This window comes from Pseudochaenichthys georgianus, chromosome 9 (assembly GCF_902827115.2).
Source record: "Pseudochaenichthys georgianus chromosome 9, fPseGeo1.2, whole genome shotgun sequence".
Taxonomy (NCBI): domain Eukaryota; kingdom Metazoa; phylum Chordata; class Actinopteri; order Perciformes; family Channichthyidae; genus Pseudochaenichthys; species Pseudochaenichthys georgianus.
The window spans coordinates 34,988,068-35,013,934 of record NC_047511.1 but is presented as its reverse complement, the minus strand read 5'-3'; the positions used below and the strand labels follow the sequence as shown (position 1 = coordinate 35,013,934).

Genomic DNA, 25,867 nt, shown 5'->3' with positions numbered 1-25,867 from the left:
TAATATCAAAAGAAACAATGCATCTGTAAGTGCCACTATGCTTCAATGAGATTTCAAAATAAACAATCCTGATCTTTAACTTGTGATTAATTCAGGCGCCTGACCACAAAGGCAACAAACAGAAACCTTGTTGAAAAGCTCCACATTAGGCTCTGACCATTCAGACCAACAATAAACTGTAAATCCAACGTGAATCCATATTAATACTTTTGATTTGATAGGATAAAATGTCCCATTAGAAGGTGTGCCATTGAGCTAATGTACTATTTGGTGGAAACTACAATATAACATAACCACATTACTCATGGTATTCTGTATGGTCTTTTACTGCCAAAGTTCCCATTAAAATACTTGCTCAGATCCACCCAATGCATAATACTGACTGATCTGTACAACATTTGACTGGGTGGAGGATACAGCAGACTCCCCTGGAGACTATTACAGACCACTGAAGCTATTTGGCCTGAAGGGTATGGCAAGTAGTTGGAGAAAATGACAGAGGCAATGGAGTACAAAATTATAAGAAAGAACAGAAAGTGTTGCTAAATTAAATGAAGGAAAACGTGGATGGAAAAGTAAAACAACAGAGGATGCATACACAATCAGTAAGTGGGGGATGAGACTGGATAGAATGCTGACAGGAGGATGGGAGGGAGGGAAATCTCTTTTCTCAGCAAAACACGGAGCCAGAGAAGTTTAGAATATGACAAACTAAACAAATAAGTAATTAAATCAGTGCCAAGGACCAGTGAGAGAAAACAACCATCTCTGGGCTGAGGGAGAGGGAAAAGAGCGGGGGATGGACAAAGAGAGAGACAGACAACAAGCATGCTGCTGTAAAGTAGATGTTAGTCAGTTCATAATGTGCAAAAACTACAAATAAGGACAAAACGCAGCATTAACACTTAGTGTGTCCCGTCTTACAGCCACGAATCCACAGATAACACTAGTCCATCATCTACAAATAGTTTTGCTTTATATTCTAACTACACTGCACAAGTAGAGAGTTGAAAATAAGATCAATCTATCATAAAGATACATGGGAATTCAATTAAAATGTACGGTGAAAAATGGAGAGCACATGTAGCAATTTCTTTGTGACCAGTTCTCTCCGTATAATATAATACCAAACTTGAAGAAAGCTAGTTCCAGTGTAGGTGTGGGTATAAGAAAGACGCAGGATATGCAAACAATGTTTTTAATAGGCCATGACTTGTTGCACTATTTCCTAAACCCTGAACAGACTGACACTTGGAGCAGTTAAGTCTCACTGCTTGTTTAGAGATTCACAGGAATCACATCTTCCTTTTCAAAGGTATAGGATGTATATGAAGAGGAAGCAGTCTAGACCTCTGCTGGTGTGTGATACATAGATACAAGAGCTGATAATTAAGTGATGCAAGTATGTTTAGACTCAAAACTTAAATACAGCATTATGTCTGGGATAAAACAGTAGTGACATCAATGTTTAGGGTTTAATAATAGATGGGTATGTAAAGTACAGTGTCATGCGGGCGTGTGCTCGAGAGTGATGGGCCACATGGTGAGGAATGACAAATCTGTTTGGGATGGAGAAAGGTTACTCAAAGATAGGGTTCACATTGGGAGGCAATGAAAAGCACCAGGGGATAGATAAATGAGTGAAGAGAAAGTGGGACACTTTTAACAATGGAGCACAAAGGTAAACAGCCAGAGTGTTTCCAAGGGGACAGATGTGTATGTGGTTATTGGGGGCAAGTGTCTTGATGGAGTTACCAGGGGTCCTTATGGGGTAAATTGTTACGACTCTTACAGGGAGGTTTATGGTTTGTGAAGTGAAGTGTGGAGTGAAAAGGAACAAACATGTTCTTACACCTGACATACAGTAGGGAAGACTACACGGAGAAGAGAGGAGAGAAAAGGAATGAGGGACAATAAATCCTCTAAATCTGTGGTCCACTGGGATCAGTCTGGCATTTCCTGTGCATGTTGTTTCCACACACACACACACACGCACACACACACACACACACACACACACACACACACACACACACACACACACACACACAAACTCTATATCACAGTTGTTATGGGACCATTAAAGTCATGTGGCTTCTTATCGTCAACCATTTCCTTCCGTTAAACAAAGTAAACTCTCAAGTATCACAGACCCACTTAGACCTCATTTGGCCCGTCTTCTTCTTGTGCTTCCGTTAACGCTTTGATCTTCTTCTCCTCCCTCCACCTGAGCTCTCATATTTCCCTTCTCTTAGCTCTGTCACTCCTCCAGATTCAATCATTCTTCTTTTCCACAACCTCTTGTCAAGACCACCCCATTGAACTTCTCTGCACTCACTGCCATTATTTCTCTCTCCTCTCACGTGTTGTACTTTCTCATCTTGTTATTCCTCTAAATGTCTTACCGAGTGTCCTTGCCCATTCAATGTTACCCCCTTTTCCAGCCTGCTCAGTCCCTCTGCACTCATCTCCCCCACTTCATTCACTCTCTATTAACAAACAACATAGCTTTCCCACCGGAGTCGCCAGGACAACAGAGCACCCCCAACTCTCCTCTCCCACCCACAACACAATTCTACCACCAGCAAGTGAACAAACAACACAGCAAAAAAGAAAGTTCCCATTCAAGGTCCGAATAGTTAACCCTAAGAATGTCATGACTTGAACCACTGTCCTTCTTTGTAACCGTGGTGAAGTGGGAGAACATGGTGATGATACCTCACAGCGTCAGGAGAGCTGTGGGAATGAGAGACGGTTGTGTCCTTATTAAAGGTGTCAATGCACTGTTGTATTAATTATGTATGAAAGTGCCAGTGCGTAGGCCTGAGCATCTCATACCTGTAACTGTGTTATTAAGAGTCAAATAAATGTTATCGTCTGAGAACAAAATGGTTGGCTGTCAGATTCTGCTGGTGTTGTGCTTGGCAAGCTCGCAAGAAGACGAGACACAGCAACACAGAACACGACAAGACGTTTCAGCGTGCCCTTGGTTACTCTTTTCACAACATTCACTCAGGCTCTGGCTAATTCAGTAGCCTAGAGATGAAGATGCCTGAAATAAGTTATGGACATTAGAACTCATACAACCTTTTTTAGATATCACATGTTTGTTTTTGTTTTTCCGGAATAAAGGAAACAGCACTGTCATCCCCCCACAAGGATCTTAAAGACATTACCCTCTTAAGATGTTATTCTAAGACCGTCTTTCCTGAGTTCAATCTTTACTAATTAGAAGGTTGTGTGGGAGCTACTCTGAAGGCTGTGGGAGCAAAGCACAAGAGAGCACTCTCCTGCTTCAGCACATTGCAATTCAAGCGTACATCAACATTAATAGGTAACCCTCATATCTGCAATGCTAGAATATGAGTTGCAATGTACTGCGAGTGTCTGAACCTTGGTTTCAGGGATAATATCTTTGGCAAACTTGACATTTCAGACAAGATGTTTCATATCTGATTCATTTTATAAGGCTTAGACATCCCCAAGGGTGCCTCAGCTGGTTTAGGAACACACACTCATGCACACACACACAGACAGAGTAAAGAAACACACAGGCACACACTCTTGCCGAAGTTTACAGAAACACTAAAATACAGATGTTTTTAGACAGCTATCTGACACACCCTTGGAAATACCACTCCATCTGCTACACTCAAGGCCCATTAGATAGATTAGACAAGCAATTCACCTCGATCCAGACATTTTTCATAGCGATTAACTGGCTTTACAAACACTTAGCCAACACTTTCCAGCAGAGCGTCTCAGCCTAGATCTTGAACTGCAAATAGAAACAATAACTTATTTGTTGTGTTCACTGTATGCATAGAAAGGACCCATTTCCAGTGGAAACAATGTGCAGAGGGCATCTGAATTAAGGTCAACGGTTCTGAGAAACTTGAACAAACAAAAGGAGTATTTCATAGAAAGGTCAGATGTTGGGACGACACAAAATACTTTGTGCGTTATTGTTCACAGGCATCTTTACATAACACGTTTATTATAGCAAAACAAGGGATGCTAAACCTCCTGGATACCATTATGTATTCAAGGTAGAAGCTATTTTGTGTTTATCTTGAATTTATGTTTTTAACGACAGAAAATGTACATAAAAAATAATAACAGTGACAACTGCAGTGCCACTAAGCCATGAAACATTCATTACCAACACTGTGTTACTTCTATGGGGCAACTACAAGTCACACTGCAACACAGTTTCAATTTGTGGTCTTGCAACCAACAGTTTGAATGCTACAGAACCCAAACATTTAGAAACACACACACAATAAACACATACAATATAAGCTTCTAAAGTCATGTCTCCTCGTGTATGAGACCTACTATTACACTGCAGCTTCATCTTCCCAATGAACCTAAACAATGTTTAAAGGAGTAGTAAGCAGTTGTTTAGTGATTACTGTTGGAGCTTTTCTCTAAGTTCATGTAAATAGATATAACAGCCATTATAGCCATCATTGCTATCATCTTCCACATGCCACCCACAGACAGGATCACACAAGCAGCTACTGTATGCTGAGCGCACCCTTTGCAGAAAGCAAAAGCTACACTGGACTGTTGTCAGGCGCAAGCCTTGTATCTTTAAAATGTAAACTGTTAGCTCTGTGCAAATGCATTTAAACATGTATGTAACAAGGATATGTCTGTGACCTGATGGGACACGAAAAAGTGCTTTATTTCTGTCCGCATTGTATTGCCTTGAATGGCTACCACTATGGTCAGGAGTAGTTGGATTTCAAGTGCCCTAGTGTCAAGCAAGAATAAAAGCCAAGTTTCGGCCAAGTTCCTGTACAGTTTGGCTTTGTGAAAAGCAGTCCCATTTTGGGATTTTAAGGCCCAATAAATATTTCAACTAACACACATCAAACCATGTGTTTGTGTTGCTGTTCTCTCACAATAAGCAATAGGATGAATGCCTTTTTGGAACCATGGCAGATCTATGACAGACACAGAGACAGAGATTTAGTGAGAGAGGAATTGTAACTAACCTTTAACTTCCTATGTACAGATATTTCTATTTATATCAAGGATCGATCAAACGTACTGTTTTTCCTTCAGCTTGACAACAACACAGCGTGCAGCCTTTGAAGCCTTATCCTGACAGCCAAAGGAAACCAACCAGACTGCTTGTTTTTCGTCAGATTCCACTGTCAGGTGATCAGAAGAATTTTCTTCAACTCAGAAAGATATGATAACCTTTACAAAGCTAGATAAGGTTTACACAACAGCTCATGTTTCGACAGCTAGCCTTGATTGGCCATTGAGCGTCTTGTTGACAGTGTTTGTGGATAATTAGGGAACTGAACAAAAAGCAGAACCAAGTGCAGGGAAGTTCAGGCAGTGAGTTACTGCTTGATAACAGTGTGATGATTGATAATGGTTGTTTATCTTTACAAACAAGAGAACTGACACAAATTCCCTCTGTATTCAGGAAATACTGTACACATGTTGCACATAACATGATTTCCTGATGTGCATGTGTTACTTTGTTTCGTTCTGGAAATACAGAAACGCCATCACATCAGTGCAACGCTGTCGGCTGGTCTAATTAATGAAGCCTGTATCAACATTCATGTAGCCTTACACTTTTAAACTTGCATAAACATTCAAATATCATGTCCACGTGTACTTTAACCCGAAAAACACAATGACTGACATTATTTAGCAAAAAGAACATAGGCTACGTGGTGACACTACTCATCCATACTAGCGGACAGGTGGACCACTGTTGGACACTCTCAACTGGTAGATCGACGCAAAAAAATCAGATTTAAATCTCAAATCGGCATTACCGCTCATTCATTACACTTACTTGCTCATTGCACATCTGTGTCACTAGTTGTATACATGTTTGCTTACCTGGAATGACAGAAAGACAAGCACCTCACTGCAACGTAGCTGGATAATTTCGGCTTGGTCTAATTACTGATGCCTGCCTCTGCCCCGTTCTGAGTCTCACCTGTAGGACCCCTGAGCTGCCCTAACTGCCTGAGTGAGCTTGACCATAAATGAACCTACTAAATATAATAGTTGCATTGCACATGATCATACTGTATATGAGATCATATAATAAGATGACAGGTTAATCAAATACAACAAAATCAATAAGCCCTTAAGAAAATAATACAGTTTCAATGTCCAATAACATTCTAGTGTCAACTAATAGGCCCAACAATACTGTGTGTACCTCACCTATACACAAGCAGAAAGACTAAGCATGTGCATCCACACACAATGACAGCTTGCGTACTTTCCTCCCTCCTGTCCTCTCCCCACAACCACAGGTGTATTCCCTTGTAGCGCGTAACTTTAGACCCAGGAACTCTTTAGGTCTTGGTAAATCATGCATGAGCCTGTGGACATTTTGGCAAGTAGCAGCAGCAAAACACCCCGGGCCGACGCTGAAATAAAGGCACCTCCATTTATCAACGGGATGGTGCTTTCAAAATATATCAGGCGCCTGGAAAGGAGAGGATATTGTGTTGCTTCTTCAATGAAATTGGGTAAGAGTCATTACTTAGGTTTCCCTAAGACACAACATTAAAAAATAAAGATGAGTGAATGTACAAATTAAAAAGAAATTATCTATAGCCAGATAATTTATGAATTCAGAGGGCTACATTACATGTTATATTATACTCTAAGATTATTTTTGGAACAGCTGCAAAAGAACAACAATTTGGAAATACAGTGTTTCTGAAATTAAGTTGTCAGAGGTGAATTTATTTTTCAAAAGAATACCTTTTAGGCATTTAGGTTACTTAGTAACGACTATCACAAACAATTCTTAACTTCCAACATCTATTTCTTCCTAACATTTATGAAAGCAATTACACTTTCAAATCAATTAAGAACTGTCTTTACCTGTTAAAATTAAACCTGGGCTAGTAACTATACTATTATATAAATATATATAAATTGTATTCTCTCTTTCTACAATCTAGTAACACTTATATGACAACCTTTGACAATGTAAGTACCCTGTTTTCTTTATTAAATATGGCTACAGAACATTTCACTGAAACATTTCATTCAAACAGAAGTAGACTTTAACTTGGACTGAATGAAGACAAGATTGACTGGTCTCTTAATACTCTGTCTAAACTGAATGACTCAGTTACTACAATGAAATATGATATTTACTTTATGTGTCACCCACTGCTGACTGTATAATTCCAAGAGAACATCATGAAACACTTACAGCTTTATCAAAGTGTGGACAGCAAGAAAAAGGGTTTATGAAAAAGGTGTGTTCAAAGTCCCAAAGATGTCTGGGTACAGCACACACCCAAGTCAAAAAAAGGTCAAATTGCTCCACAACTCAATATACATTCCCATCTGATATGCTTTGCAAGGCTGAAACAATGCTTAAAACATACCCCAAACTGATTCTCCCCCTCTTTATCATGCTTCGCTAAGTTGGTGCTGCACTATATTTGATACTTGGCAGGAGGACACATCCGGTGGAGCATGTAGCTTTGGTCGTATTGGCTATTACGAAACTGTGTACAACAGCTCACTGAAATATTTTATTGAATTGAGTTTTACACAACTTCCTTTCATTCAAAACGAAAAGGAAATGTTTATAGGAAAGATGTCAGGGTAGTTTTTTACAAACTACAAACATTTCCATGTGCCCGTTGCCACTAAAGTGCAAGTTTGAGGTATTTATTTTGGTGTAAACTGGACCTAAATCATAATTTCTACTGCTGAGAATAAAAAGTGTTTCCTGTTGAGTTATTAGACAATGTTTTCGGGGACTTGTTTCTCTTTCTTTCTGTGTCTCAAAGCACACACTAACACAAAACACATGCAGACAGTGCACATTTCCAGCCTACGAGTGAGACACTTTGTAGTCCTCCATGGTCTGGAAGTCTGAGGAGAGACCTCCTAGGCTGTATGTTGAGCAGAGGGGTCTGAATGAAGGATGCATTGAAATTGCTCCTCTTTTCTTCATAGTCTCCCCCACAATGGGTCTGTTTCCCATTCAAGACACAAGGTCATTAGATAATACACACAGGGACCTCAAGGCCACACAGTGGGGGCGGGATCATTCAACAAAACAAGACTCCCACCCCTCTCCATGCAAACTTCTCTACGCCTTTGACTCCCTTTAATAGTCTCGGCAGGATGCATTTGCACATTCACAGACAAATATTTGCCCATGCAAACTCACATGCATGTAGAAAGACTCCCTGCACTCAGACAAACACACTCCTGGTTGTTGTCTGTTTCGGGGGTTTGACGGTGGGAATCATGACATCATCATGTCCCCCCACTTCTCTATTCAGTCCCAGCAGAGCTATTTCGCCCTCTAAAGTGGGCGGAGTATCTGTTGGGGGATTTCTTTCTGTCTTTTCTTTTTATTCTCTTGTAAGCTAAACCAAACACGTGCTTGTGGTGGATAGAAGCACATGTACACGTGTTTTTGTTTGTGTGTATTGCGTCAATGTGTTTCACAGGCTGTGGGTTGGCAAAGACACAATGCAGATCTGTTGTTCCCTAAAACTTTAGGGAAATGCTCTCCAATGAGAAACTGCTGGATCAGTGAAGTATCAATGTGAGATGTTGCAATGGGACAAAACCTCCATAGTGATACTGAACATGGAAACTTTTCAACATTTTCCAAATGCAAGAAAGAATGGAAACTAAGCATGTTCTGCCTGGATGGGGAACTTATTTCCACCCCAATTTAAACTTGTCAAAGTTAACCCATAGTGTTCTGAGTACTATTTACTCAACCCTGCATGACGTCACGAAAAAAGGAAGAAGGTAGGAAGATGTGGGCTTTAAAACCCTGTAGCAGTGAGATATATGAAGCAGAGGAAGATGAAACTGAGCTGGACAGAATCAGTCCTCTTCCACATCAAGTGTAGTAGATGCATGGAAAGTGCGGGGTCATTGTATAATGTATTCTCTTTGTGCTAGCAGAGAATAGCCAATGACATAATGTCTATAGCTGGAGATGAATACCCCACACACAGAGGGGAGAAAATGAAGAAAGGAGATGAGACAGGGAGACTGGTAATGTTTGGAAAGATGGATAGGTCACCATAGTTACATGCCAGCCAAACCTTGTGACAAAGAAATTAGCCAAGTGTCAGGTGATAGGGTAACAGCAGGACGTGGTCTCACATTATGCCAGAGCAACATTAATGAAACATTTCAGGTGTCCATGTATCTACGAATCATAGTCTTTGAAAATGAAAACAGTTAGCTATTTTTTGTGTTGTTTATACTCAGATTGTAGTCTGAATAATGGTTATTCTTAATGCTTTCATTCATAACCTTTACCAATTCACATTTCAGTAGTTGCTCAAAATTGCAATTATTATTATGTGGATGGTACTCATGCATGCATGCATACTATGTTGTCTGTCAAATTTAAAGAGCCTCTCCCTGAAAGACAACTCCTGTCAGAGATCAGCACATCAGCGGAAACATGATCTGGCACAAAGAATGAAGCCTCACAGCTCCTGGGGGAGAATAGCAAAGTCATGGAGAGCACGACCCATTGGACTGCAAGCCGCCGGCCAGGTGCTGCGCTCTGAGCCACACCACCAGCCGCCTGGCGTGCGTAATCTACGGCAATCCACACCTCTCACCAGCTCTCCGAGTGGATGGGGGAGTCTTAACCCCAGTGCATGCATCTGTCATTACTGTACTACTTATAAAGAAAGTCCAGGTTGCGTGCTGTCCCTGTATGACCACCTTCGTCTCCCTCATTGGATTAATTGTAATCAAAACTATGTCTACGCAACAGCGAACTTGCTTAAAATGCTACTACTCACTCAGTAAAACAAGATGGAGAACATGAGAGTTTTATTAAAGTTACTGAATCCTAATTTCCCATTATAATGACGCATACAGTTGGCTATACATTTTATAAATCAAGATGCATGCGAATAGCATTCTGGTATGGTAGGCAGAAATAATTTAGTTTTTATGTTTTACCAGTTGGTGGAGGAACGGGGGTTGAGGATGTCCTCTTTGGCCGTGAGCAACGACAGGCTGTAGGTATCAAGGTTGACCGTCTGCTTGCTCATGATGGCAAAAGTTTCCAGACCACTCCCGCTGCTTCTATCTTCACTTGTCCCGACGGTTTTCGGGTCGTAGTATCTGATTAAAAACAGCCACAGCGGAACACCGAGGGTCGTTCACAGCCGAGAAAACAGCAGTAAAGTTGTGCAGATTCATGCAAAGTGAGTTTAAGTTCCAGTTTGGAGCGATCTGTGCAGACGCTGCGCACTCACAGCGTGGAGGAGACTGTGACTGCACACTGGTCTTTGTGCAAGGGGTGGAATACGTTTTCACTATAAAGCCCCACCTCCCGTTGAGAGAGTGGAAAGCATAATGACTTCACTAGCTGGGTCATTTGCAGGGAAACGCAATTGCTCAGCAAAACGTACAGATCATAACTGTCTCATGCATCCTGCTTATCTTGATATTCACTTAATAAACTCTGGTGTTCTATCACCCAACAAACATTTGATTAAAATATGATTTAACTTTTTGCCAATTATAGTTATGGTTACAACTACTCTAAAGGCTGAGCTTTTGATTGAGTCAAAACCAGGGACGTGCACAGACATTTTGGGGGGCGGGTGCTCAAGTGAGAAAAAGGGCACTTCCCATAATAATTTATAAAAAAATGTTTTAAAACAAAAAGTTAAATATAGTTGCACATCTCTGACTTACTGACCCTCACACTCACACAATTGTTTAATCAGAAGTCTACAAAAACAATCAGCTAACACAGAGACAATGGTCTTGTTTAATATTCACAATGCACAAGAGCAGACAGCAAACTAGTCAAATTAATAGTTATTAAATGAGCAGCCAACAATCAAAATTATGAAGTTACTGTTTAAGGCAGGACATTACAGGCAAAAATATCGTTTTTTTAATGTAGCCTACTTGTTATTTTGGTCTATTTTGTTTTCATGTTTTCTTTCACTCTAATGGAAATAAAACTGCCAAGAAACACATAAATGGTGTTCGTTGTACTACCATGTCTGAATTCATCTATAGATTTAAAGCTAATCTGCATTTAAACATGACATTTCCGGGAACAAATACTGACTTGACGTATGTAACTATCTGGGGAAGTTGTGAGGTGGTGTTTTTTAGTTTCATCCTTTTCACCGGCAATGCCTTGGTAACTGCATGCAAATTAGCGCATTTTAATTAGGCATAATTAACGCCTAATTTGCATATCAATGTGGTGATTGTGATGACGTTATTAGATAGACATTTTTACTGTATTCACTTTAAGTGTCTCCCCTTAAAGTACATTAGCCTGTATGCCCATGATAAATTGCCTTAGCTAAACCTTGAGCTAACTTATCCATTATAGTAGCCTACCTTAGTTAACTATATTTGTTATTGTCTTTTAGCTGTAAACTCGAGAGAGGGAGGGAGGGAGGGCTACGGAACTTCACAGTCTAATCTCCCGACCTGATATTTTGTATTCAATCAATATATTTTTGGAAAGGGAAACTGTGCGCAAACAGCAGTAGATATATATTCATACACATTTTAAAAAAGGGGGGGAAAAGGGCACTTTCTCTGGAGGAAGAAAAAGGGCAGGGGCTCAAGCCCACTTTGTGTGCCCGTGCCTGGTCAAAACACAATGTTATTTGCTGATGTGTGTTAGGCTACAGGGACAGAGCAACAGCTTAGGATCTGTCAGTCTCTTTTGTCTCCTTTTACCTTTGAATTGGCCCCCACTGGCCCTTGGCAGACTCCAGACAAGCCATTTACAGCGCAGGACAATCTCTGAACCAGCCAGAGAAGGAACCATTTCATGGGAACTGAGTCTGAAGCATGCTGCACATAAAAACAGGGCTGTTTCACACACACACGCACATGTACACTGACACTGATGTTGGACTGTGGCACAGTGGAATGGGGGTTTAAGGACTTGGATTATGGGAATGTCCCTGAGCTCTGTAATTTATTTAACAGACATTTTTACATAATCCAGGAGTCAGACAGATGTAGGGGATAAAAGTCACAGGTTTTTATTATCTGGTGTGTCAGACTCTGGCTTTATTTGGCTTAATGACATTTGATTCTCTCTTTTCCTAACATTTAAAACACAATGCCATGTTTTGTATTGCTACAATTTGATCTGAAAACAGTTCACAGTGGCTCATGAGTAATCCTCTGGTCAATATTGGATTTACTGTTAAGAACTCAGGCACTTAGGAGGTAGGACCCAATTGCACGACCCGGGAGACGGAGGTAAAGTATTGGTAAGATATTTTATTTTTCCAAGATATAGCAAAAATGAACAACAAAAAATGGTCGCTATCAAATCTCTAGCTGAGATGACAAAAATGAGAACAAAAGGAAAAACACTCAAAAACGTAGTGAGGATCAAACTTATCAAGAACACAAAAGAGCATACCTGACTGTGGCAAGAGACAAGAGCAAAGCACTGATCATGGCAATAGACAAAAACGAACTGACACTGAACACTGGGAGACTGGGGAATTTAAACACAGACACAAGACACAGGTGGGAACAATCAGGGGTGGGGCTGACACTGATGAGCACAGGAGACACAGAAGGGGTGACAGGTGAAAACAATCAGGAAATTAGACACACCAGGGAAACTAACGACAGACAGGAAAACACAGGGGAAGGGGAAGACCAGACAATACACAGGGAGGAAAACATGACTAGGAGAAAAGCAAAACACCCACTGCAGACACACAAAACTAAAAACGTGACACAACACAAGAATCGTGACATTTACTCAATCACCCGGCACTATCACTTGTGAAAATAACTATTTCCTTTTAAGGCAAAGAGTTTTCATTTCTTTGTAGTCACCTTCCTTTGGTACATTATTCATCTTTAAGATTATAACAGTTTCTTAATGATGAGTCCGTAAAAATATTATAGACTGCAAATACAAAGCATTTTTTAAACATAATTGTATTAATTAAATTAGAGAAAGGTAGCATCTATGAAATAAAGAATATCTTTGGTGTTACAAAACACAATAAAAGTAACGTTATTTTTCAAAAAAGTAAAAATTCTGACACACCTCTGGCACAATGTTGTTCAACTGTAAAGCCAAACTTCTTTTGTTTGGAAAAGTAAACGTTTTTTTCCTTTAAGCTCACGTCTGGTAAACCCTCATAATGTAAGTTGTGTGAAAAATGTTACACTAGCTGTGTGAGCAAGCACACAGATTCTTGTGTTTGGGCCAAAGCTTGCATACCAAAGGGACAGGGGGCATGACATCCCCATGCCGCTATTATTCTTACAACTTCCTGCTATTAGAAGCTCTCCTGCCCTTCCAGCCTCTTAGCTCTTCACAGTGGATGTGAATTGCAATGCTGTTATGCTCCACTTCAGAGGACTTTGGCATTTCCTTTGCTGGGGTGCGGTGGCAGCTGTTGTTGGAGATGGGGTCTAAATGTGGGAAAGATTGTATGTCCAATGGGGATTTGGAGATTTTTCTGTGTGTGTGTTGTGTGTGCTAGTGGGGATTTTCTCCTTATTTACTGAAACTCCTCTAATTGTCACAGCCTTTTGGTTCAGCTTCCTGCCTTCCTGACATAGTCTAAACTAACAGAGTGTGGGTGACAAAGTATTGAGTGGTCCAGTCACACGCAACATCCTCCCACCGTCTCTTTTAAACCACTAAAGACCACTTTTAAATCTCCACTCATCAGCAAGTCCCTGAGACAATTCATTGAGTTGTTGAACAAGTTATATTACATGTGACTGTTGCTCTAATGATGTTTGGCATTACATATCATACACCAAATTATCGTTATCCATATTTGGCCTCCATTTCATCATACAAAATAACTTTTTACCTGTGAACTAACCACTTAGGCATGGATTGGTTCAAATCCTGTTTTCCATGTGCCGTGGCTTGCATGGCAGGTTTATGTGTGCTCAGGCCTGATGGGTGGGGTCAAAAGGTCAGAGATCTGTTTGGGTTGAGGGGTCACAGCTTGAGCTTTGTCCCCTTGTTGTCCAATACTTCTCTAATAACATGTTCTCCACTTCTCCTCTCAGCATGAAAGGCCAGAATTGACCTACTCTTTATGTGTGAGCATGTGCTTTCATATTTGCGTGTATGAACAGTTGTAATCTTCTGTTCAAGTTGTCATAAATACAGCCTTTCCTATGACATTAACCCATCGTCTTGTGAATTTACTGTTTTACAGCATGAACAGCTGGAATGTGTCCTGACTTTTGAGTACCTTATGTGCCAGTTGTATTTCAAACAAGTCAGACCTTGCTGCATATACTATTTATTCATCCCATGGAGACCATCAAGCAATGTTCCCCCTGTGTAAACCTGCCGCCTTAGCATTATAGTAACTATTTAATGTATATTACCCAGTACATTTGTTCTACAAAACAGAAAATGTATGTTTGCTATGTGATGTTACTGAGTAAAAAGTGTTCGACTAGCCTGACAAATCTTTCAAAACTATGGATGTTGCTGAGGCTCTCAAGTGGCAATGATACAAGTGAGTAGGAGTGTGTCACTAGTGTTTTGTGAACATTTATCTGATAGCTGAACTCACAAACGTACCAGCAGATGACTTGGATTTAAAAAAACGATTTAGATCAGACCGGCGTGATACAAGAAAGAGAAGCATCAGAGATATGTGGCAAAGTTGGAAACAAAATACGTGTTGGAAAGAGGGGGACAAAAGACACAATGCACTAATACATGGCCATAGATGCACTTTTATGTGAGAGTGTGTGCATGTGTGCGTGTGAGAGAGAGAGAGAGAGAGAGAGAGAGAGAGAGAGAGAGAGAGAGAGAGAGAGAGAGAGAGAGAGGTCTGCACATTTTCTTTGAATCTGGGTGTCTTCTCATCGGGTTCCAGGTGAGATCACTGCTCAGCTATGCGCCTTCACAACACACTTGAGATATCTTCCCCTTGAGTCTCAGTGTGTGTGTGTGTGTGTGTGTGTGTGTGTGTGTGTGTGTGTGTGTGTGTGTGTGTGTGTGTGTGTGTGTGTGTGTGTGTGTGTGTGTGTGTGTGTGTGTGTGTGTGTGTGTGTGTGTGTGTGTGTGTGTGTGTGTGTGTGTGTGTGTGTGTGTGTGTGTGTGTGTGTGTGTGTGTGTGTGTGTGTGTGTGTGTGTGTGTGTGTGTGTGTGTGTGAGAGAGAGAGAGTCTTTGTTTGCATTTGTGAGATTTTCACTTTCTTTGTAAACTGCTTCATTCTCACCTTAACTGCGCTTAAACATAAGCTTGTTACCCCCTCAAGTCTTTGAGGTTGCCTTGCTAAAGTGAAATATGACAAGCATAAGCAAATGGCAGGGTTATGCAGAAATAGAAAGAGACCACAAATCTTTGTTAAAAAAGGAACTCCATGTCCGCCTCCTATACGAAACAGGTCTTAAATTAGACCGTGGCGTCAGGATGATAAGGTATTCATAAACTTTGCTCTGAGAGGCCTTGATTTAGAGGTGTGTGCATGCTGGGGGGGCAGACCGTTTTGTTTATGGAACAGAGCTTCGGGAGGTCTGGACCAACAACAAGTAGATGAGATTAGATGACTCTTGAAGGACGGTAAAATAGAGGAAGGAATGTGTCGGTCACTCCTTAACCAAGTGACCTCATTTCTGAGTTTGCTCCACTTATAAAATGTCCACAAAATGTGTGTGATATGTTATGTGTGTAAGGTTTATGATTGTAGCCATGGAAGCTTTGAAGCTCTGCTCAAATACAATCCTACCCTTGATCAGCTAAGACTGTGAACATAAAAAAGTGCTGTCCTAAATCAAACATCCTATATTATATTTAAATCATCGTATTCTTCCTCAAGCATCATAGAAGATTCATCTATTTTTAGCTTCTATCGTACCTGTATGGTCAATGAACACATTCACAATCTGGACTGTTGGACAGTGTTTTGTCTTTTTCTCTCAGATTCAGATCTTCTTATACTCCCAGGGGAGCCCTGCTAAATGAGAGCCAGATGTTGTCATGTCAGCACGTGTCTGTGAATCTTAAACTGTGTTCTCCGATGCTGCGGTGCAAGACGAGGGGCAAAGTTGTTGGGAAACTTGAACACAGCTTACAGATCAAACAGCTGACCCAGCATAAAGGTCTGTAATCAGTGTTCAAACCGATGCTCGTGACCATGGATGATGCTGAGGTCTCCGCTGCAGAACACCCTCTAGTAAATATCTCAATTTACTAGAGTAAGAGGGAACTGGTGTGCGTCATTGGTTGTCAAGACGTATTAATGCAGGTTTACTGCTGTGTTTTCCAAGAAGTCTTATAACACACGTGCAAACACGTGTTATGATGGGATATGGACACACATGTTCAATTTCCCACAACCGCCATCTTACCTCATCAAGTTTCTCATCATCAGCCACATCACTAAACATCACCATGGGAACACTCAGCTCACTCCCCCATGTTTCTGTGGCTTTCTGGGATGCCTCACCAGATTTGCTCTATTAAAAGTCTCTGCTCACAGCATGTCGATCTTGATGATGCATGTGCTGAAGGAACCCCTGCATGAGAGTTGCTGATTCAATCTGATTTAGTTTTCAAGAAAATGTCAAAATAAAATAAAGGTATAAACATTTAAAACAGCGCAATTCCTAGAATATTTCGAGGTCATCTTTTAAAATGATAACTCATCACTCTGTACATTTTCATTGTTATGCGGATGATACTCAACTATATTTATCAATCAAGCCTGATGAAATTAATCATCGAAATACAATTCAAGACTGCCTCAAGGACTTACAAACGTGGATGACCTTAAACTTTTTGATGTTAAACACGACCAAAACTGAAGTTATTGTACTCGGCCCGAAGAATCTACGAAATAAATTATCTAAAGATATACTAACTATGGATGGCATTAAGTTGGCCTCCAGTGAGACTGTAAGGAATCTTGGTGTTATATTTGATCAGGATTTATCCTTTAACGCCCACATAAAATCAATTTCAAGGACCGCCTACTTCCATCTACGTAACATTGCAAAAATCAGGCATATCTTGCCTCAAAACGATGCAGAGAAACTAGTCCATGCATTTGTTACTTCTAGGCTGGATTATTGTAACTCTTTATTATCAGGGAGTACCAAGAAGTCAGTCAAGTCGCTTCAGCTGATTCAAAATGCTGCGGCTCGTGTACTAACCAGAGTTAGGAAAAGGGACCACATTACTCCTGTTCTGGCTCCCTTTAGAACACAGGATATAATTTAAAATTCTTCTTCTCTCCTACAAAGCCCTTAATGGGCAGGCGCCATCTTACCTTAAATAACTCATTATACCCTACTGTCCTACTAGGGCATTGCGTTCCAAGAATGCAGGGTTGTTGGTTGTTCCTGGAATCTCTAAAAGTACAATGGGAGCCAGAGCCTTTTCTTATCAAGCTCCACATTTGTGGAATCAGCTTCCAGTTTGTGTTTGGGCGGCAGACACCCTATCCGTTTTTAAGAGTGCGCTTAAGACCTTCCTTTTTGATAAAGCTTATAGTTAGGGCTGATTAGATTCAGCCCCTAGTTTTGCTGATATAGGCTTAGTTTGTCGGGGGACATCATACTTCTTCCTTCTCTCTGTCTATACCTGTGTACTCTCATGTTCCGATTAACTCAGCTTCCCCACATTTCTTTAGTTTTGGTGTCTATATACGCCGGGATCCGGAGTCATGGATGATCCTGTTGCTGTGGTCCTGTGTCCTCGATCGCGAGCCCTGGATCTTGAGTCGTGGCTGTGGTCCTGGATCATAAGTCCTGGATGGATATCCTCGTGGATTCATCTTCTTATTAGAGACACATGCATTTCCAAACATTTGGACTACCTATGTTGCAAATGTATAATCTTCATGTTGAGGTGTACATGGATATACGCATGTACATCATCATGCTTTATTGATTGATCTTGATTGTAATTAAAATACAATCAGCACGTCTGTCCGTCCTAGGAGAGGGATCCCTCCTCTGTTGCCTCCCCTTTAAACTGTGGGTTTTCTCCGGAAGTTTTTCCTTGTACGATGTGAGGGTCTAAGGACAGAGGGTGTCGTATTGTCATACTGATATTCTGTACAAACTGTGAAGTCCACTGAGACAAATGTAACATTTGTGATATTGGGCTATATAAATAAACATTGATTGATTGATTGATTGATTGATTGATTGATTGATTGATTGATTGATTGATTGATTGATTGATAACTGAGCAAATAAGGCATTGATGATAAGATAGAAGATGATTGTGGTGTTTCACATGTTTTTCCTAATTGTATTTTAATTAGAATCAAGATCAATCAATAAAGCATGATGATGTACATGCGTATATCCATGTACACCTCAACATTAATTAATTCAGGTAACTCTTGTGAAGTAAAACATTTATCAACAATGATCTTTCTTTTGGGCATCTCAGAGGGCCTAAACCTCTGGGTATTGTAAATCATTCAAAGAATCCCCTGCTTATCGTAGAGAGGCTGCCAGAAAACCTTGAACTGCTGTACCCTGGGTGGCAATACATACGCAAAACAAATAGAATAGGTTTTGAATCTATTCCCAAAAGAAAATGTATTACATGAATCATAGTACAGTTTCTTTCCACTAGGTGGCAGAGTTGCATCAAATGTGTAAGTGTGCATGCATTGTGTGAGACTTTGGGTTCAGGAGGGGGATCGATACTGTTTCCTGCTTTCCTTTTCCTTTCCTTTGATATGTTGAACTGTTAGAAGAGACACTTACTGCAATATAGTTTCACCAAAAATCCATCATCACTTGTAGGTAACTTGCCTTAGTTATATTGTATTTACATTTATCATTTCACATTTCCGCAGGCCCGGTTCTACAGGGGTGCATAAGGGTGCATTGCACCCTCAGTTGAGTCGTTATGCACCCTCATTTGAAAAATTTAAAGTGAAAAAATAAATAAAACTGAATTAAAAGTGAAAAATATTACATATATAATAACAATAATAATAATAATAATAGGAGTAATAATAATAATAAGAAGAAGAAGAATATAGTTTAAATAAAATAAATGGTGGTTAAATAACATTGTCTGCTGCATTTATTTGGTCAATTTAAACGTTAAGTAACGTTATTATGTCTGGTGCGCGTGACCTGTGCCGCTGCGCGTTCGTCATCTGCAAGGTGCTTACACAGCAGTCAGTGATGCCAGCAGTAACACTGCATCTACTGCAGGTAATAACAGTTCAGATCATGGGGACATTACGTTACCCGCAGCGTGGACACTAACGTCCTCCCGCCCGACACGCCGGCTTTGCCCACCTCGCCCACGGAGGCGGAGCATCCGCAGCCGTCTTCGTTGCCCCAAACACCGCCACCCCTCGGCGGCCCGCATGTGCCAGAGGACCTGGGCAAAACAGAGCCTGCAGGTATATTTAAAAAAGTACCCAACTCGCCTGTACAATGGGCTAAGGCGCTCATTTTGCAGCTCATGGTTTCAAAACAGGGATTGGCTGGAATATTCCTGTAGACATTTCGGTCTGAAAAGGGGAGTGATTTGTAAAATATCCATAAAGAAGAAGTAAATCTGCTTACAGTTCTGTTTCATATGGGTGTTGAGATGTATCCATAGATCTCTTCATGTTGCTCTAAGTGCACCAGATTGATGCTTTTAACTTCAATATTAAAAAAAAAAAAATCTTCCCGGGGGAGCATACCCCCGGACCCCCCTAGAGGGTGTTAGGTCCACTCCCCACTTATAAAAAATAGCACTTTACCACTGCACCCTCTCTAATCTCAGATGCACCCTGAGTCATTTTGTTCTGGAACCGGGCCTGCATTTCCTCCTTAATGAATAAAGGTGATGGTGAGTTCTGTGAATGCTTTAAATAGTTATTCCTTGTCAATATTACAATTGATTATTGATGGTTGGTGTTTTTATTTAGTTTTAGGGTTTTAACACACTGTATGTAGGATATGAGAGTTGATCGTTGATTTTATGATGGTTGTTAATGATTTATATTGTTTTGTGGGTCTTACCCTAAATAAAGGTTAAATTATGCAATTGAATTGCATCTTGAAATTGAGTATCATTAAGTCCAGAAAAGAACACGCTTTTATATCAGAAAGACATACATTATACATAAAACACAATATCACACATATATAACACAAATATCAGACAAGTTCAAAAGATTAACAGTTTAATAAAATCCATGTCAAACATCAAAATACTGAAATGGCATAAAAGGAAAACAACTTTTTTCTAACTGTTTTTTTTTTTTAAATATTGTACAAATCACAGTGGTTGAAAAATATTACAAATTTTAAATTCCAAAACATTTTTGCAACAGCAGCAAAACATTCTGATTGTTGTATGTTTTCTTGAAAGCCCTTAATAGTTTTGTGAGTGTGGTATGTTCTTTCTTTTGCCTGTTGTTGTAATACACACAATTATATAAGCAGTAAATGTTAATACAACTCAATGTATGAGTCAATGGAAACTAAAGTTTGTAACAATACATACAGTTTACACGTTCCACTTAAGAATGACAGTATATAGACCTAGGATTAATCACATGTCGTATGTCTATACAAACACTCTCTCTCTCCTTTCTGTGCTTACAATCCTATACAGCTTAGCATATTAATACAGTGTGGTGACAGTTATAAAGTGAATGGATAAATCCAGCTGTGACTCAAAATGGCAACAGTTTACTGTACTTTGGATAACAACTATCATAATTAAAGCATAATATATTTAGTTGTCACTCACAGCTAATATCTGCCTTTTATCCAACCAGTAGTCCAAATATGATCCCCATCTGATTTTATGCTGGATTGCAACTTAATACATTGCTGCTAAATAGTGGAAGCATTAAGGTAAACTATTACATTTGGCTTAGAGAGAAATATATCACACAAAAGTGGAAAATAAATAATATATTTTACTTGGATGAAGAAAACTGGTAAATATAAAGACTTAACATACTTATCAAAAATGATGTATTAAGCTACATAATAGAAAGTGCAGGCACCTGAAAGAGTGCAAAACATTATTTTAAAACTGCTGGTTTGCTGGGTTTCTTGGTCATTTCATGATTTAAGTTGCGCAGCTTTAGCATAGATGAAATACCATGCTGTAAAGCTCAATTTCTGTGTCATAATTGGAAGTTTTCACTAAGACCCAAATAGCCAGTGCTAAGATAATGTACATTAAAGAAAGCTGCCTACTTTTATTTCTGTGCTTAGGTGGGTATTTCTTGGCTTGATCAACTTTATATTGAGCCCAAGAGGCTGCAGGTGCAGCGCCGCCAGCCTGTACAGAGCCAAGAGTGAGATATCACTGAAGGCACAGGAAAGGACACACCAAAGACTAAAAACAAGGTGTTCTCTCAATCACTAGGCCTGACATTTAAAAAGGAAGGCCAGGCCTGCGGAGAAGGAAGAAAAGCGAATGTGACAGTAAAAAGGATGTGATAGGATAGAACAAGACAATCAGGATGAATACCAAAACCGTATCTCCCACTCTGTGTGGCTTTGGCCTCTAGGGGTCAGTGTGGAGCATAAACTGAGGGCTGAATAAAGCCAACAAGGTTTAAAAGTTCAAATGTAGAATCTCCGTTTCTCCCTCTCTGTATATCAGGGTTTCTTAACCTTTTCTGGCCCATGACCCCGTCTCTTTATCCCAACATTTTGAATGTATAATATTTATTAGAGAATTCTTAACATGTCATGAACTGGAGGTTAACATCTCTAAAAATAAATATTATACTGATTATGATCATTTATTAAATAATATCATTTTTTAGTTTAAGAAATATCCCACTACACCAAATGCATACCAAGTGACCTGAAATAGGATCCTGACCCAAAGGTTAAGAAACGCTGCTGTATATACTCATGCATCTGTCGAAAAACAGAAACATACATCATGTTTTACCCCATTCATCTGTCATTACCATTGACTGTATAAATACATACAGGCTAAACCCAGACATTACACTTGGCCTTTAGCCATTTGGAAATTCTATTCTAAAAATATTTGCATAACAGAGCATGATTTAAATGTAAATGTTGCTATGATGGTTTTCAGGTTTGGCCCTGTACCCAGTATCTTACACATCACAAGAACAGGCTTAATTGATTGCAGTAAATACAGTAACAGCATAATGGGGACAACAGATCCTCTGCATTGCCTTTTTTTCAACCAAATGTCCCAGCATGTTTTATAATTAGTGATGCTACCTTGAGCTGTGCTGAGTTTATTTCTTAACACTGAGTTGTGCATAAAGCCACAGCTACTGTGGGGGTTGTTACCAACTAAGTAAAGAAGCTGGACATTGTCGTATTTTTCAGCTCGTCACTGAGCAAATTTTAGGAAATTCTGAAAGACTTAAGTGGAAATATCATGCTACAATCATCAGGTTTCAAAAACAATCTTACATAAGGAACAATTCATGCTAAGCACAGAAAGGTATAGTCATATACAAAAAAAGAAGAAAGTGCATTCCAACACCAAGTGTCATTATAATGACAAAGTTAGGCCACCATGCAAATCAACCACAATGTTAAAGTAGTAGCACTTTTCCAGCACACAGGCCAGCCAGTGCTCATTAAAAAGCTTTGTTTTCTCAAAGTCAGTGGTTTTGAAGTTACAGTATAGGAATCAACCTGTAAGTCCAATTGTATCACTACCTCTCAATCAACAGTGGAAATGTCCAACCATGGTGTCATTGTTCATCCACTTTATTACCAATCTGGAAAACATGCTTATTCAAGGCTATATGATTAGTCGAACCTACTGTACTACACTCTACAAAGAGTTTCAGTTAAGGCCATTTGTCTGCATATAAACCAGCAGCAGGCCTGAATATTGTCCACAGGCATGGCTCCAGTTGGCTCAAAAATCCCCTCAGGAACTATAATGGCTAAGAGTGTATATAGCAACACGGTCATCCATTTTACAGCTCTTAAACTATCATGAACATCGTACACTGTATCCATCATGTCAAACACTGCAGCACCTGTCTGCGTGTTTAAACTAAGATCTTGCTAAAATCCCAATCTAATTGTTTGTTTTGTCCAACTATAAGGCACACAGACCACAAGAAGAGTCTTAATGGGTCATTCCAACCATCAATAAGCCAAAGCTAATAGCCACCCCTTCTATTAGAAACTAAAAGGTGCCCATGGAAGTCAATCAGAAACTGTCCAAGCCTTTATTTTATTTTATTTCTTAATTCCCAAAGCACTGCAATGGGATGAATTTGAAACAGTAGTACATCCAAATTATGTAGGTTGCATGTAATACTGGCTGAGACTTGTTACATTTTTCCACCACTTTCACTCTTTTCTGAAAGGAATCAGCTCAATCTCACTTGGGTCTCGTGGGATCCTGTCTGACTTCTATTTCTGTAGCCGACAATGACTTTAACACACCTCCCATGGTGATCGTCAGAATGCACCACATGTCTAACACCATCTCTCTATCTCCTACCGTTGCCTGGTTAAAGCTGAGGGGTGCAAACCCACAAATAGAACAACATGCTAATGGAAAACTTGCTGCCGCAAAGTCTCATTTTCACATTCAGTGATGAATCCCAAAGAAATTAGCACCCTTAACGAGAAAATAATTTCATCTGCAGAAATATATCAAATCCTTTGAGAGGAACCTCACAATTTGAAATTCAATCTAAGGTCATATTATTTTCCTGGTTAACAATGAAGCATAACCGAACACACCAATGTTTTTGAATTCAGTAGGATTTCAAACCCTTTAAAGTTGTTACCACTGTATGTAAAATGAGAAATCTACACATTCTAAAATGAACAATTAAGACCTCTTAGAGACTAGCATTTGGAGAAGAAAATGTAAGGTCAAACAATGACAAAGTTGAATACCATCATTAATATGTTGCCCGTTAATCGCAGGTCAACACTAAACAACTAGATACACGCTAAACTGTGAACATAAAATCCAATGTTTGTGTGTTTGTTCATGTGCATACTGTCTTATTGTGTCTTAAGCACCATTTTCAATTCCAGCAAAACAAATGGAAGGCAATGTCCAGCAGTTATACATTTCTCCTGACACCACAGGCTGAAAACACCACGAGAAGGGATTAAAATACCAGACGGCCTCCATCCCCCACAAGCCACTTTCTCTTTTCTCCTCCATCCCTATAGGAAGCAGGGAATCAGAAAAGAGGGAAGTGAGAAAGAAAACGATCAAAACAATCACAGCTTTGGTTTCAGAGTTACGTGAAAATGAATAGTCACATTAACTCCGTTTTTTAAATGCACTATTAACACTGGGCCTTAGCCTTCTCTCAACACTCTGCAAGAATTTAAGTTATACTAAACTCAATCACTTAAACTAGAGTGACGCAAGCGCAGGCACAACAACTCCTGTTAGTGTGAAGGTTAGTGCCGGGGCCCTGAGCAGTGATGCCCCTAGTGGTGTCGGGGTGTAAAGGCAGGCTGGCTGAGGTGCAATGGACGTAACATGCACATTTGTTTAATACTGCATCCATCATTCCTCAATGGCAGAGGCATCGAGTAAGGCGAGCCCTCTTTACCCCCATCATTGCTATAGAGTGGTCACTTTCAATGTCTCTGAAGTGCATATTGGTGAATCCAACCAAGGAGAGCTTGTGTTTCTCATTTATGCGCATGTGGTGTGCAGGAGGAGGCGGTGGGAGTTGCAGGGGTGGATGATGGACACCAAGGACCACTTCAATACTAGACTGGAGGCTAATAGCTATGATCAAGCCTTCTGACTGGATTGCCAACAGATTTAGGGTTACCAAACTAAGGCTCCAGATGAACAGTCCCATCGTTGCAATGGTAATCAAGGTTCACTTCCTGGGAGTAGTGTGTGTCATTTCCCCTGATAAGTGTCCAAGAAGGTGCAGATAAAAAGATCAAATAATATCAAAATTATAATAATTACATTGTTAAGTGTCAGTTCCTGGGATTCCAGTGCTGGTTTTAAAGCGCAGGATCTTTTGCACCAGTCTGCATGTGCAAGCTAACAGTCTGCGTAGAAGTGAAGGCAGAGGTAAGCTTCCCGAGAGAAGCAGCAGTGGTTAATGTGTATAGTCATTAAGGTCAATGTGAAGGAAGGAGACTGAGAGAGATAAAGAGCCCTTGGTCCCTGTCCAATCACTCAAAGGCTGGGACACTGTGAGTGCTGGTGGGGCGGCGGAGCTCTTGTGAAGGGGACAAGGGGCTGCAATGCAACGCTGCTGCCCTTATAGATCAGGGCGTTTGGGAAGCATAAACTCGGAAGCATTACTCGATCATTCCAACCACAAACATACACTCACACATCAACGCACATACCCTTTAGTTAAATCCTAACTTTTCACACAAGCTTACCAAAATGCACTCATTAAGTCACCCACAATTATAAAGAGGCACATACATTCCCCCAAACATGCTGACATTCAGGCGTAGTAGCACTGAGAGTCATTTCGCCACTGCTAGAGGACTCAAAGCCACATCCTCTATATGTGTTACAGGGGGGGTTAGTTATTCAGGGCTAGGATGATCCAGGTCAGGATGAAGAACAGTATGGGAGAAACCGTTTAGGAGACGTGGGGAGAGGAGGACGGATGTTTCCAGAAACACCAGCCCCGTTTGGTGTGCTGCTTGCGTAAGATCTCCTCCTCACGCTGGCGCTCTTTCTGTGAGCGCAGATAGCGGTCCTCCTCCTTCAGGAACCACACAGGAGGCCAGCGCTGCTTCTCAAAGTGCCTCTGGTTATCTACAGAGAGGGGGACAAAGACATGTACAGAAAAGGTGATCAAAAAGATGAAGGATTTAGGATTTCAGGTGTCACTTCAATAATTCATTGATGCCGTAAAAGATTGGATGAAAGAGCCACTACATAAGAAAGCT

General features: G+C 40.3%; 2 protein-coding genes across 5 annotated transcripts in view; both read right to left on the bottom strand.

Moving 5' to 3' along the window:
* Window positions 1–10,297, bottom strand: part of LOC117452514 (drebrin) — a 30,934-nt gene extending 20,637 nt beyond the window's left edge. The window contains exon 1 of the mRNA XM_034091203.2: window positions 9,970–10,297. Coding sequence (XP_033947094.1) covers window positions 9,970–10,061 — 92 coding nt within the window. The 5' untranslated portion in view covers window positions 10,062–10,297. The remainder of the gene's footprint in view (window positions 1–9,969) is intronic.
* Window positions 10,298–20,153: 9,856 nt separating this feature from the next.
* Window positions 20,154–25,867, bottom strand: part of rhobtb4 (Rho related BTB domain containing 4) — a 53,304-nt gene continuing 47,590 nt past the window's right edge. For all 4 annotated transcript variants that reach the window (XM_034090503.2, XM_034090506.2, XM_034090505.1 and 1 more), the window contains one exon: window positions 20,154–25,733. In XM_034090503.2, the coding sequence (XP_033946394.1) occupies window positions 25,555–25,733 (179 nt within the window). In that variant the 3' untranslated portion in view covers window positions 20,154–25,554. The remainder of the gene's footprint in view (window positions 25,734–25,867) is intronic.